Consider the following 15,324-nt stretch of genomic DNA (forward strand, 5'->3'; position numbering starts at 1 on the left):
ATAAGCTGCACAGGTATCGACAGGAGAAACCAGACGTCCGTGTGATCCACTACGTTTCGAGAAGTATCGCAGGAGAATTATCTCCCCGACACGTTCACGACGGCAAAGTCAAAACATCAACAGCGAGGTCTGATAGTCGGAGCTTTTCCAGCCCGTGACGTCTCACTTTAGGGGTGAAGACGGATGCGTGGAGCCGGGGGAGGGAGGGAGGGGGGAGAAGGGGGGAGTTTAAAAAGTGAAAGAACGCAGCAGTAACACTCATTAGTTGCTTGTAACGGCTTAATATCACCACGGAGGGCAACTTGTCTGAGGGGGTCTGACATTGGCTCGGTGTCCTGTCGCCTCACCGTCAGACACAGTGAAATAAATTATCACCGCAGAGCTCTGGATTATAGGTCACTCATTTATTCAGGAATAATTGCACTGGTGACCTTTGCAATTCAATTAAGGCCTAGATGTGTTTAAATGAGGGCGGTTGGTGGTGGTGGTGGTTTTTAGGTGGGGGGGGGGGGCGGCTGAGGAGAGTGGGTGAGGAGAGAAGGGTTAGCGGGGACAAAATGGGATGCAAAGTGAAAGCGACCCGTTCCTTTTGAAAGGACGAGCATGTGCGTGTGTGTGTGTGTGTGTGTGCGTGCGCATGTCCTATGTTTCTGTACCTGTGTGCGCTCAAGTGGACGCATATATGATTTACACAGCGGATACAGCTACGGCAGCCAAGGAGCCGGTAAAGGTCAGAGGAGAATAATGTGGTGGAAGAGGCCGGTGCTACAGGATCTCTGCTGTCATAACAGCGCTGATTAAGATCCCAGCCCCGTCCCCCCGGAGGTCAGAGGCAGGACACACGCCGCACAAGCTGTGCAGTCAATACCAACTCACACGAGTGTCTGCTCTGGATCCAACCACACTTTTAAGAGAATGAGAGTGAAACTATAAAGTATTATATCAAATAAGTGTCTCTTTATATCTTTCTAAGAAGTTTTTGGCGGCAAATGGTGAATTTTTTGAATTTTCTTGGACTGAAAATTGTTAAACTTATTTACATACGACAAATTTTGTAATTTTTATCCATGAAAATGGAACAGTAGCATGAAAACTGTCAACAGTAGATTTGTCAAATGTATTTCTGGCATAAACTCTGACATATTCTGTATTTTATGAGATGAAAATTGTCACAGTTTGTACATTTGACATTTAATTTATCAGAATTGTATTTTTTTTTTTTTTAAAATGCAAATTATTTTGACATGTTTTGTGTTTTTTTGCATGAACATTGTCTAATTTTGTATTTTCTTGGCACAAAATTTATAAAAATTTGCATGTTCTGGGCAGGACTTTTAACTTCTTGGCATATAACTAATAAAATTATAACATTTTGTCCTTTTATCGCTGGAAAATGCCCCAATTTTGTCAGTTTATCAGAAGAATTGTCACATTTTGGCCTGAAAATGATCAAATTCTGTATTTTTTTTGGGAACATGAAAATCGTCACATGGATGCAGAAGTACGTGTCGTGACAAAACTGGCAGCTTTACCTCCTCTAAACTTCGAACCCCTTCGTACGGATGAGGGAAAACAGAACAGCGACACACACACACACAGAAACACAACACGATGTGAGACGACTACGACACACGGTCCCACACAGACAGCCGCGTGCGGTGACGGCAGCACGCCGCCAACTCCGCCGGGACGGCACACCAGCGCTCCAACAGCAAGCACAACCCCGCACACAACCAGGAAGCGGATGGAGAGGATGGAGGAAATGGAGGAAATGGATGGATGGATGGGTGGAGGAAATATCCGTGGTCAGATGAATGGGTGAGGCAGCCGTCATTGAGAGAGTGAAGACAATTCATTTACAAGTCAAACAGAGACACAGAGAGATGGAGGAAACTCAGTGGAGTTTAGTGTTTGTTGTGCATTTGTTGAATTCTTCTCTTTTATCCATCTTTGTTTCATCTTTCTATCATATTATTGTTGTAAAATATGGAGTTTAATGTAAAAATAAGGTGAATTATTGATTTAAATCTTTCATTTAAATAAGTCAAAAACAGTTTTAGTAACAAAATCATGTGGAAAAGCTTTTACAAATCCACATCAATCAAACTGTAGTGATTGCTGTGTTGTGTAGCCGTAACACTGCGTCTCTCTGCATCCACTCACACGTGGTGGTGGTGATGTTGCAGTTGGGTGCCGATGGTCGGAGGTGGAGGTGTGGGTGGAGGTGGAGTGGCTGATGGCAGGGTGAATACTCACTGTTGACGCTACCTGCTAGTGCATTAATGTTGTTCAGGCCCACAGTTGCGCCTGCCAGGCCCTGCAGGGTGCCCAGAGAGGTCAGAGAGTTCATGGCGCCGGCGTTGGAGCTGGCTGTGGTGCCCGCTGCTAGGGGAGAAGAAGAAGAAGAAGAAGAAGAAGAAGAGGGAGGAGGAAAGGAAAAGAGAAAGGAGGGATGAGGACAGAGGTAAAGAGGGAGAGTAGGAGACAAAGAAGCAGACGTGTTATACAAGCATCTAACAAGTTTCCTCGGTTTGAGGTGAAGGCTTTCCTTTTAAACACAAATTAAAAAGTCAGGCTGTTGCACACAGCTCGGCTTTTATACAATCCGTACAGAAGGTGCTACGTGTGGCCATTCAACATCAGCAAATTGTCAGAATTTTGCAATATTTATGTTATGACTGCAACAACTGAAACCACTGCTGAGAAGACTCGGAGAAAACATTTTCACCTCCAGCGGCGGAGGTCATGTTTTCAGACCGCGGCTCGTTTGAAAAGTTCGCAGGATATTATATCTATTAAAAAATAAAATAAAATACCTGAGAGACTTTTAATGGAAACTGTGGTGAAGTTGATTAGTGTCCATATTATGTTACTCAATTCTTGGTTGTTGAAAGCGCGGCCGTGACACTGCGACCAGGCGGGTGCAGACGGCGGACACTGAGTGACGCGATGGTATTTAACCCGGAGAGTTTAAACGACTGACTCGCCGCTCTGATGTGTGTGTGTGTGTGTGTGTGTATTCTGATGCAGATCCGACATCCAGGTGCGGATTTAAAAACTCACATCTCCTTTCATTAGGACACGGGCTGAATGAATGTTTCTGTGAAGGTCTGAGAAGATTTTGTCTGGTCAGATTTCTTTGGCGAGTCGAGGAGGAACTGGGCGCTTTTCTTCCAGCTCCAGCTCCAGCTTTGTGTTTGGGTAAAGATGAAATCGCTTAACGATGTGTTTGTTATTAATAAGCGTGAAGGGAGAAAAACTATGACGAGAAGCACTTGAGTTAAACCAATCTTCTCCACAGTGGTCTCATTCTTTAGCGGCTCTACACCAAAGTTGATTTGATGGCGTGAGTAGCACCTTTAATTAATCTGACACAGCTGCAGCACCTTGACCCCACATATAAAAATTATATGGAGATGACAAACACATCTACGGCTTCACAGAGGAGTTCTGTATGCTTTGTTTCGATCGGGAATAAATATACAAAATTATACAAAAAGAAAAACACACAAGGACCATCCATAAAAGCAGACACACTGTATGTACAGAAAGGCAAGAGCACAATCAGAGCTTCTACTTTCAGAAGATTGTGAAACTTTCTCATTCACAGTTCATATAAAAGACTCTTCCTCGAGCAGTTTTGTTTTTTTTTTAACCACAGTCGTCACTGACACTTAAACACGACGACACACAACAACAGACGACGAGTGAAGTCGACACAAACTCACACACATACACCTTTGAACACACACCACATGTGAAATGTGTGCCATACTGTACATGAGCTACCATGTGAGTGAGTGAGTGGGTGGGTGGGTGAGATGGCAGGAAGTATGGTGCACAAAGCTCGCAACCTTGTTCTATTTTTAGACAAAAAAAAAAAAAAAAAAAAAGATTTCATCTATTCATTTACCCTTGATCTCATCAAAGCGGTGCCAACAAAGCAGGATTGCCAGTGAATATATTAAGAAATGGTGTGATAGAAGGAGCATTATGTCGGCACAGGGTGCAAAACAAAAACAAAAAAGCAAAAAAGAAAAAAGAAAACGCTGGCCTGTCTCCATGCAGAACTGTCTATATTTATCAAACTGGAGTGACGTTTTCAGTTTCATTGACACATGCAGTATAGCGCCACTCATTCACACTGAGCAGCTCAACCTGAGCGTGTGCCATTCAAGGTGTGACTGATATTCAGAGAGAGAGAGAGAGAGAGAGAGAGAGAGAGAGAGAGAGAGAGAGAGAGAGGATGGAGTGAAAGGGAGAAGGTGAAAAGTATAGAGAGATGAGAGAAGAGGAAGAAGAAGGGAGCATTCATGGCAGCCTGGTGGAAGTGGGATGGAAGTGGTGTAAGCGTTAATGTGGAGCAGCAAGGAGAAGAAGAAGAAGAAGAGGGGTGGTGGTGGTGGTGGTGGTGGTGGTGGTGGTGGTGGTGGTGGTGGGGGGGGCTCTTCATATTCATGCTCTGTTGGGAGTGCGCTCCAACAGAGACAGCAAAACCACGGCTGCTGAAGCGAGGCCGAGCCGACATGAAAGGGGAGAATGATGGAGCAGAAACAGGGAGCTTGTCAAAAGGAGGGCAGCAGCGAAAGACGAGGGCAACGAGAAGGAACACAAGGAGAGGAGGAGGAGGAGGAGGAGGAGGAGGAGGAGGGTGAGGCGGTGTGGGAGAAAAAGGGAAGGAGAGAATCTGAAGGTGGCGATATTTAACCTGAATCCAGTTCAGAGCTGGTAGTTGTTAAAGGGAGAGTTGGGGGTTGTCTGACGTGGGGTTGTGTGAGGTTGTCGTCGCAGATTCAGATCAGGAGAGTGCAGCAGGAGCGGGAGGAGGGGGAGGGGCAGGAGGAGGAGGAGGAGCACCAGCAGGGCGGTGTGTTGCTGTGGGCGGGGCCAGCAGAGATGACGCGTTTGAGATGCTTTTAAAAAACTTCCACAGAAACGATCCAATATCCCTTTAAATGTACGCTTCATGCGGAAATATTTTGGGGCGGTTTATCTTCCCGTGAACACAGGGACGTTTTCCAGCTGAGTGAACCAGAAAGCGGCAAAATACAGCGCCAGAGGAAAGTGCTGTTTTCCTGGGAAGATAAACCGCCTGGAAATATTCAGCATGAAGCAAAATTTTAACGGATATTGGATTGGTTCGGTGTCTAAAACACGTTTCTTTCTGCTGGCCCCGCCCACAGCAGGATATCGCTCTGCTAGCGTACCTGTGCTCCTGCTGCTCCTGCTGCTCCTGCTACAGCGCTGAGCAGAATCTACTGCAGGTAACACACCACGTCAAATAACCCCCAACTCTCCCTTTAAACCCCCCCCCTCCTAAAGCCATGAGCGGAGACACAACACCAACACACACACACACACACAGAGGTGCAGACAACAAAAAAGTCCCCTGTCTGCCGGGAAACGACACATCTACTGTCCTAAGGTTCCTACATGGGAAACACTGAAGCACAAAACACACACATACACACACACACACACACACACACACACACACACACACACACACACACACACATACAGTACATGCACACGCACACACATATACAGTGCGTGTATCACGGGATGGCGTGGCTGCTGGTCACATGGTGAGGGAGTGAGGTGTTCAAAGACAGGAGGACGCAGAGGCAGGCGGCGCATCGACAACACAGCATGGTTTCTCTTCTAAGATGGAGGTCTGAGGAGCGGTGGGTTACACACACCATGGGGATGTGCCAACAACACTGACGAGGGTCTGAACAATGGAGATGGTTATGTTTTCGGCAACGATGGTTGGTTGATGGTGTCGGTGATGGCGGTGAAGTGCCGGGGGATCACGTGGGAGCGACAACACTTGGTAATGGCAACGGTGGAGAGCGGAGAAACGTAGGCAGGCGTTGGGCCCCCTCCCCGACCCCCGGCGTCGGACCCCCCAACCTGAGAGGCTGCGGCGTTACCTGGGCTGGCCAACGCTCCCAGGGAGGCGGCGTTGGAGGACAGGGGGTTTGCGGTGGAGGGGCTGGCTGAGTTTTGGGCCGCCGCCGCTGCCGCCGCTAAAGTGGCCAGGTTCTGCAACTGCAGAGCACTCATACCTGGAGAGAGGAGCCAGAGAGGGTGGTGTCAAACCTGGGGAGCGAGGCTGAGGCGTGGCCGGGTCGCCTGGCTGGACCGGGACAAGTGTACCACAGGACAGCACTGAACATGAGAGAGCTGCCGGCTGTCCGCAGGTGAGAGAGGACAACAGTGGAGTGTGTGGGTGAACTACTCGTCGTTATGTTTCCTGCTCTTGTCTAAGAGAGTGTGTGGAGTGTGAAGGCAAAACACTACAACAGCTGATTTCACAAACAAAGTCCCAGATGTGTTTGAATCAGGCGAAAGCAGCTGTTGCAGTGTTTAGGTTTGGTGCATTTTCTCTGAGGCAGAAATAATCTCACTGATCTGGTTGAACTTGGAGCAGCACTAGACTAAAGCTCAGGGAGGAAAGGACCCGACAAAATAACCTTCCTCGTCTTGTTCTCCAGGTTTTTACCGGCACCTTGTTGCTCAGCTAGTTTGAGCTCGTATAAATGAAAGTGCAGCAGGTGAGTAAAGACCTGTATCTCTATAACTCTGCGTCATGATTAGAGCCTGACGGATACCAGGTCCGCCGCGGGGCTAACAGAGAACGTTTAGCTTTTTAAGCTAACGCTGGCTAACTTACAGCTCCTGTGTTGTCCCTGTCAAATAAACTAAAAAAATAAACTCTTAACTTAAAACATGATATTTTTTTTTTTACAGATGATCAATGAACTTTACTGAAGAAAATTACAATAAATACAAGCTGGGTCGTCAATTTTAAACAGTATTTTATAAAAATAACTGTTGATAAAAGCAAAAATAAAGCAAAAACACTGTATTTTACACTTTAATTAACCCATTAAGTCCAGAGTAATTTATGATTACATCATTTTTATGACATGTGACCGATGAAACGCACCGTGATTCGCTGAAATGCGCGTCAGGAAGGTGAGATCCATCATGGGAAATGTATTTGGTTTGTTTTGTCAGTGGTTTGTGGAGCGATACCGAAGCAGATTACAGCCGTTACCTGGATGGTAAGACTCACACACTGACTTCAACCTGCTGAGCTGCGACACAGAGAGTCAAGGCTCCGCTAGCTAAATGTAAAGATTCACCTGACGCCGCGCTGCCACTAAAAACCTTTATTTCCCAGCCTCTGAATCGGGTAGAAACACGAAGTGAGACCTTAAACCTTTGGTTTTTTATTGTAAATCACTGACTTTACTCTGATGCTCATCAACATTCTTCAAAAGAAAATCAATAGACGTTAAAAAACAGTTGAACTAAACTGAAAATGTTTTTTTTACAATTTCCAAGGCGAAGCCAGTGATTCACAATAAATAATAATTTCACACCTGCACTTTTTTAGTCTGGTTAAACTGACGAAGCTTTCAAAAGGTTTTTATTTCATGTTTCTATGTGAGTGATAAAGGTTTTTAGTGAACATCAAGTTTTTTGGGGTCGTTTTCAAACAGTGCTGACACTTAATGGGTTAAAAAAAGATAAGGGCAAAAATAAAAAAATAAAAAAACATTCATGCAATACTATTTCTATTTGCATATCTGTCGACTGTGACATCAATAACTCTCTCATCATTGGATATCGGCCTGGTAACGATCAGTCAGACTCTACTCATGGTTGAGACTTCCCATTGGCCAGCACTGTGCCGTACCTCAGGACACCTGCAGGCTCCTCACTGTTAATCTGCTCTGTGGCATTAGCATACGGGCCTGTGCTTAAGCATAATTAATGACCACATGCCAACACCTAAATGATGGTGTAGCAGAGGCTATAAAGCACCTTCTGTGAATACAACTCCACCTTACACCTTACTTCATGAATGTGAATGCGTTTATGCAGGTGTGTGTGTGTGTGTGTGTGTGTGTGTGTATAAAACAGACCCAGTCACCAGAGCAGAAGTTGGTCTTACCACAGAAGAAGAAGAACAAGAAGAAGAAGAAGAAGAAGCCTTTGACTCATGAGCTTGTTGTTAGAGTACAAGTTAAAAAAGGGTGGACACTGTCAATGTGAGGTGTATGTGTCGTATATACAGTCTGGATGTATATACAGTACCATGGGAATACACACACACGCACGCACACACACACACACACACATACAAACAAAAAAAAGAAAATAAACACACACACACACACACACACATACACACACATACAAATAGACGCACACAAACAAGACACCATGAAGAAGATCCATCTTGGTTTTTCACACCGTGGTGAAGGGGTTCGAGGTTTTGCAACATCTAAACAAAGATATCCTTCACCCGGACGACCAGACCTCAACGCAGCCAGTGACAACAGATGGCTGCATCCATCACTGGGACTCTCAGTCCTCACTGGTAAATGAAATAAATAAAATAAATAAAATAAAAGCGAGAGAGAGAGAGAGAGAGAGAGAGAGAGAGAGGGAGAGAGAGAGAGACAACTGCCAGCTCCTAAACGCTGTGTTCTTGTTTTCAGGTTGTTGAGCAGCGGGAAGTGTGTGTGTGTGTGTGTGTGTGTGTGTGTGTGTGTGCGTAAAGCAAAGTTAAAACGTGTGTGTGTGTGTGTGCTCGCAGTATAATGAGCATGTACATTCGGGTGTGAATTTTTTCTTTTTTTCCCCTCTTTACTCATCTGTGCTTACTTACGAGCGCACCGAAGCCAAAACCAATCTTGTTTTCAAAGCGATTTTCTCCAATTTTCTCTGATACATCAAAAGCTAAAATGGATTTCTATTTGTACGCAAGGCGGGAATCAAACAGCCGTCGCCGTCACTCGCTCTATCACACTCGCTGAACGCATGCTCAAATCCCACACTAATTCAGACGCTGTTGTTTTGCTGTTGTTGTTGAAGATAAAGCTGCACACGAGCAGGACGAGCGCTCTCCTCCACGGCTCTTTATTGTAATGGAGGGAGATTTTATTTCTGACCAGAGGCTCAAAGTTTAAAGGATTTTATCACGTCACTTCACGATGTAAACGAATAATCATTGTAGAGCATTTGTGTTGCATTCACTGCCTTCACCTCTTCCTTTATCTCTTTCCTTTTGCCCTCCCTCTTCTTGTACTCCTTCCTGTCTTTTCTTTTTCTATTTCCTCTTCATTTGCTTCCTCTTCTTCTACCATCTTCTACCAGTTCCCTCTCTTTTATTCTTTAATTTTCTTCATCGTCTCATAAAAGGAAGTCAAAAGGGAAAAGGGAAACATAAACATATATTTCCTTTTTCCCTTTATTTCATTTTATGTTTTTTTTTCCTGTTCTTCCCAATTTCATATTCCATCCTTTCTTTTGTCTTTATCTTCCTTTCCTCTTCCTATTCTTTAATTTTCCTTTTCTGTTTTCCGTTTCCTTTCATTCATTTCATTGTATTTTTCCCTTGTCCTTTTTCCTATTCCCACTTTCCTTCCTCCTCTTTTCTTTCTCTTATTCCTTTTTCATTACCTTCACGGTCTTTTCTTTCCTTTCCCGACACCTTCAACGCCCAATTCCTCCTATTTTCCTGCCTTTTCTGTTTTCCTTTCCTCCTTCCCCTTTCATTCACTTGTGCCCTTTCATGTCTTTGCCTCCCTATTTCCTCTCCTTTTCTTCCTCCCTTCCAGTTCCCACTTTCTCCATCCTCTGCTCTGTCTTTTTCTTTACCTTCGTTTCTCCCCAGCCTTTCTTTTCTCTTCTTGGTTTTTCCAGGCCCTCTCCTTTTCTTTCCCTCATGCGGATGACAAAGACGACTCGGTAGCAGCTCTCTTTCTGTGCAACCTCTTCTTTTTTTTCTCTCTCTGCACCTTTTTCTCAAAGCAGCTCTACACCAATTCTTCCTTGCATTTGTCAAAGGCTATCTCCCTCATTGAACATACATTTTCAAGACAGTTATAAGGAGAAAAGGAGCAGGCAGGAGATAAAAATAACTGGGTTAGAGGGGAATAAAGTAGAGATGAAGCCGCACAGAGAGAGAAGGAGAGAGGAGGCGAAGAAAGAGAGACAGTGTGCGACAAATACAATCTACTTCCCACATCAGAGTCGGAGTATCCGGGCTGTGCAGATGGTACGTGAGTGTGTGAGTACATATGTGTGTGTGTGTGTGTGTGTGTGTGTGTGTGTGTGTGTGTGTGCGCTCCATGCAGCCTGTATGGCAGAGCTGGGCTGCACCAGGCTGGCGTTGGCTGCGTCTAATTGAATGCTCATTGGTGTAATTGAAGCCTCTCAGCTCTGCAGCTCCTCGTGTTAAAGACTGGGACCAGATGTCATTCAGCTGTCTCACATCTCCTGCCAATCACTAATGCTCTCTCTCTCTCTCTCTCTCTCTGTCTCTCTCTCTTGCAGATGGAGGACTAGCAGATCTCCAGACTCAGACTATGTTACTCGCCCTTGGTTCCAAATCCCACAGCCTATTTATCCATGTGAGTGTGTGTTATTTGTCAGGATAATGTGTGTTTGAGCTCAACAGAAAGAGAAGAAAAAAGAAGTTTTAAAAACGGCCACAGGGAAATTTCAAGGCGATGTAACCCGAGGGGAACACCACAGAAAACTGGAGGACACGAGGCCGGGCTCTCCGCCTTAAACACTCCCATCGCACTCGGATCATTTAGCGTTTCCCCTAAACAGCGCACAATTAAAAGCTGACACCTCGCTGAGAAACCCAAAGTGGGGAGGAGGAAGAAAGAGAAGAAGAAGAGCAGAGGATAGAACAGACTGGAGGGAAGGTGAGATGAGGAGACTGTGATTGAAGAGGGCGGGAGGTGCAAGAGTATCTGCAAAAAAAGAGGCTTTAAATAAATAGAAGAGAGAAGAGAGAATGGCGGGGAAGGGGAGGAAGAGTTTAATGGAAAGAGAGAAGAAGTCATGGAGGACGAGAGGGTCCCTGAAATTCTTAAATAACCTCAATTTGAAGCCCTAAAAATTATATTTCTTAAAGACAGAGATTTTATCTTGTTCAGCATTTAATGGAGGCTCCTTGGCGCGCTCAAGGCTTAGATTAATACAGAACTGGGTTAATACAATATGCATTTTTTATTGCATCAGCTTCACCTAAGAGAATTAGACTGTTCCTCACCACTTTACGTCTTATTTCCTTGTGTCCTTTTTTTTTTTCTTATTCCCGTTTAGAAGGAAAACTTTCACTTCGCAAAATTGGTAGATTTTTTTTAAATTAACTTCCTTTCTTTATTTTATTCTTTAAATTGGCTTTAAACTGAAGCACCAAAAATGGCCATAAAAAGCTTTAAAATGTGCCTGGAACGCGCAGAAGCTCTGGAGAGGAAATGCGGATGCGGATATGACAGATCACAGACCCTCCAACAGCAAGAGAGCAGTAGATGGCGCCAGCCTGCAGAGCAAGATATCCACTAAAAGAAACCCACTTTTAACCGTTTTCTCTCCACTCCCCCCCTTTTTCTCTTTTTTCCTCCTCTCCTTTCTGTGATTCATCCATCCCTGACAAAGCCTTGGTGTTACTGTTACACGCCCAGGGCACAACTCTTGTCTGGCCTCATTAAAAGATCAAGATAAATCTTAGCAACAGTTAATAAATCTTCAGGGCAAAGATCTCTCTTTACTCCACCACGCGAGTTCATCTGTTATGCTCTTTGGTCCTCTTTTAGAAGTCTGTGGAAAAAGAAATAACAAGAGAGGTGCAACAAAGAGTCCATTGCCGCGGTAGATCGTGCTTTCGAGGGGGGGGGGGGTTTATCGACTGATTTTTTGACTCACCGGCCATCTGCTGGATCCCGCTGAAGGCTCCTAGGTTACCGGAGGAGGTTGCCTGCTGAAGCAACTGATGGCAAGAGAGAAAGGAAGAGAGAGAAGAAGAGGAGGGGAGACAAGGAAGAAAAAAGAAAATGAAGTGAGCTGGGAGGATACAGGAAGCTTATTTCATGTCTATACAATGCTACACTGGGAAGCTAAACTCGTAATGAGCGGTTTAGCAATGTGGTTTTTGCATCAGTGCTCGATGAGTAAATGAGCTGCTAATATAGTTTGATCTCTCCTCTAAGCAAACACTGTTTATATTCCACCATGATTCTCTCAGACAAGTTGAGCATGAAAGCTCTAATCTAGCCGACTAATTAGATTCCAAAACAAAAGTGGAATACTGATGCTGTCAAAAACTCATCCTTCAAAGACTCGAATTAACAGCAAATTAACATCTTGTTTCTATTGTGTGTGTGATTTTTTTTTTTTCCTCCAGAATAGAGCTTAATCTTTTCAAAAAGGCTGAGAAAGAGGGCTGAAAAATCTTGGAGCCCAATTCACAAAACACTTTTTATCTCATTTATTTTATTGTTATTTTTATTTTTTGCCCAAAAAAAAAAAAAAATCAATATCCAGTAAAGGATGGATGTTTGTCTGAGCTCTGTTTCCCCTTGGTTGAACAGACAGGTGCAAATTGCACTTAGGATCAAACAAATTCACAATCCAAATCACAGACTGTGAGACGTCTGTTTTAAAGGGGGTTCGGGCTGTTAATTTGAAAACATGAAGAGAAATGAGTCGAGGGGTTAGAGCCACAACTTTGTACCAGAGGAGTCCTGACAAGGCTGAGGGGGGGGGGGGGGGGGGGGGGGGGGGGTGCAGAGGGAGGGGGGAGGGAATGAGGTGCCTGAAGACACAGAAACCTGGTAACGTCCCAATCAGACAAATCAACAGCTGAGCTTCAACCGCAGCAGCTCTTAAACTGGAGATCCGTGGACTCCATACTGTTCCCTGACAGAAGCCCCACAAGGATTTCATCACACTTCCAGTTTATAGCAGGAAAAAAAAATAAAACTCTAGAAACAAGCTCCTGTGAAAATTTCTGACACATTTTGCCTCCAAATCGTAAATTTTTCATAAGATAAGACATTTTTTTTTCTTTTTTATTCATGGAGTTTTAAATGTTTTCTTTAGTTTAAGAAATAAATTAAAAACAAAACAAAAGAACCTTCAGTTTATTTGAATTTTCAAATTGAACTAATTTGGAGACACAGAAGAGCAGAGAGGATCATCAGTAAAGCAACTTCATGCTACCTTTCTGTTTTTACTTAACACCTTGTAGAGGACGAGATTATTATTATTATTGTTCTGTCCACAGAAAAGACTTGGAGAACAGAGACTGTGATGAGGAGAAAGACTCTGGTTTCGGTAAAATATTGAAAAAGCAAACACGTCCCGTCTCGTGTCACTGTTGACGTTGTCGATCGGGCGACAGCGTCACCTCACCCTGGAGGTTCCCTCAAGCTGCCTGAACATAACCAGTGAACGTGTTAAAAATGTTTCTTTATGTTGTTAAAAAAATATACAATATAATCTTTTTGTATAAAAACTGAATTTCTTGGCTAAAAGTGACAAAATAGTTGTTTTGTGATTTTGACTATTAACTTTTTTTTTTAAATTAAAATGAACTTCTGATGTTGACACAAAGTTTTTCTAATGTTTACATGATTATTTAAGAAGTAGAATCTGGAGAAATAGAATATAAATAAACACATAGTTGGAAACAGACATAATTAGAAGTTGTAGATGTTTGTCCCTTCTGGCTTTCCATAGGAAAAAGTTAGAGAAGATCTACGTTTCAGTAATAAATAACCGTTCACAGACGTCCTTCCTAAACACGTCTTTGCATTAAGGATTTGATTGGAATTATTTTGCAGGGAGAATTTTAATGTTCCAGATGGAAACACTGTGTCCTTGTATTTTTGAGATGTTAAACATGAAATATTATCTTCTGTCGGCTTTAAATCAAATTCAGAGACCTCATTTCCTCACTGCCAACACTCCCAGAGGAGGACGGAGGGAGGGAACAATGGCAGGACTGAAGGAGGAGTCAGAGAACAAAGGAAAGAAAGGAGGAAAATGAATTGTGGGACTTTTGGAGCTGAATGCTTTGGGTCGGGGCACTGACTGCGGCGGCGTTGGCCATGGGGCTGCAGTAAGGGGTGGAGGTGATGGTGGAGGTGGGCGACGCGGCGGCTCTCCTTACAGCCAGATACTGTGGGGTGAGGCCGCCCAGGCCGGTCAGGCTCCCCCAGGTGGTCGCACTGTTGAGCTGCTGCATCTGCTGCGCCAGCTGCTGCTGCAGACGCCGCTGCTCCTTGTCCTTCTGCGTGTCGGCGAACTTCACCACGATGGGAGACGAGCAGCCCTGCAGGGGGGGGGGGGGGAGAGATGAAAAGGAAGAGAGGAGGGGAGAGGAGAGGAGAAAGGAAACATAAAAAAACAAGCAAAAATTAAAAGAGCAGAAGAGGAAACAGAAGAGAAAGAAAAAAGGAGAGGAGAGGAAAGGGATGAAAGATAAGAGAAGATAAGATGGAGGAAAAGAAAGAAAAGGAAACAAAGATGAAAAAGAAATGAGGAGAGGAAATGAAACGAGAGGAAAAAGAAAGACGAGGGGAAGAGAACAGATGAGAAAGGAGAGGAAAAAAGAAAAAAGAGAAGGGAGGAAAAGAGGAGGATGAGGAATGGGGAGAAAAAGAAGAGATAAAAAGATGGTTAGATAAATGTGTTTCTTTACACACACACTTAAAATATAATCACTGTATATAATGAAATGATTGATTGTAGATGATGTATACTTAGAATAAAAGAGACACACACACACACACACACACTCGGTGACATGCGACAGACACACACACACACACACACACACACACACACACACACACACACACACACACAGAGTCACACAGGAAACTTGAGTCTAAAGCCAGTGGGGCTTTCTTCTTTCCCCCACAAGGGCTCAGTTATCTCTGAGTCCAGAAGGGTTTCACCAGAAACAGATTTCCTGTGTTCTCCAACTATTTCATCATCTCATATGAAGAAAGACTTGATGTGTGTGTGTGTGTGTGTGTGTTAGTGTGTGTAAGTGCCAAAGTGTGTGTGTGTGTGTGTGTGTGAAAGAGAGAAAGAGAAAACGAGACAGAGGGAGTGATTGGGATGTCCAGAAAAAGAGGTGGCGAGGGCGAGAGGGAGATGTGGAGATTTGGACAAACAGAAGGAGTGTGTCTGATTGAGCAGATTTCAATCCCTCTGAGAGCTGTGTGTGTGTGTGTGTGTGTGTGTGTGTGTGAGAGAGAGAGAGAGAGAGAGATGAATGAACTGTCTGACTCAAGGTGGGCAACATATCGGACATCTAGCACACACACACACACACACACACAACACACACACACACACTTGCAGGGAACTGTAACACGAAGGAGTAAAAAATAAAATAAAAAACCTCCACAATGCTCCTGATTAAAGTTGCAGCGACGCCGAGACGGTAAGTCATAATCTATCGCACCACGCCGTTACTCACACGCTGCAATC

At 44.2% G+C, this 15,324-nt stretch overlaps 1 protein-coding gene across 34 annotated transcripts in view; it reads right to left on the reverse strand.

Moving 5' to 3' along the window:
* celf2 (cugbp, Elav-like family member 2) overlaps positions 1 to 15,324 on the reverse strand; it is a 197,371-nt gene that overhangs the window by 12,841 nt on the left and 169,206 nt on the right. For 6 of the 34 annotated variants that reach the window (XM_056367321.1, XM_056367320.1, XM_056367315.1 and 3 more), the window contains 4 exons: positions 13,916 to 14,155; positions 11,746 to 11,809; positions 5,937 to 6,071; positions 2,257 to 2,385 (listed from right to left, as the gene is read on the reverse strand). In XM_056367321.1, coding sequence (XP_056223296.1) covers positions 2,257 to 2,385; positions 5,937 to 6,071; positions 11,746 to 11,809; positions 13,916 to 14,155 — 568 coding nt within the window. The remainder of the gene's footprint in view (positions 1 to 2,256; positions 2,386 to 5,936; positions 6,072 to 11,745; positions 11,810 to 13,915; positions 14,156 to 15,324) is intronic. The other 28 variants (XM_056367331.1, XM_056367328.1, XM_056367335.1 and 25 more) reach the window with 15 other exon arrangements.

This window comes from Seriola aureovittata, chromosome 22, assembly GCF_021018895.1.
Source record: "Seriola aureovittata isolate HTS-2021-v1 ecotype China chromosome 22, ASM2101889v1, whole genome shotgun sequence".
NCBI classification, from domain to species: Eukaryota; Metazoa; Chordata; class Actinopteri; order Carangiformes; family Carangidae; genus Seriola; species Seriola aureovittata.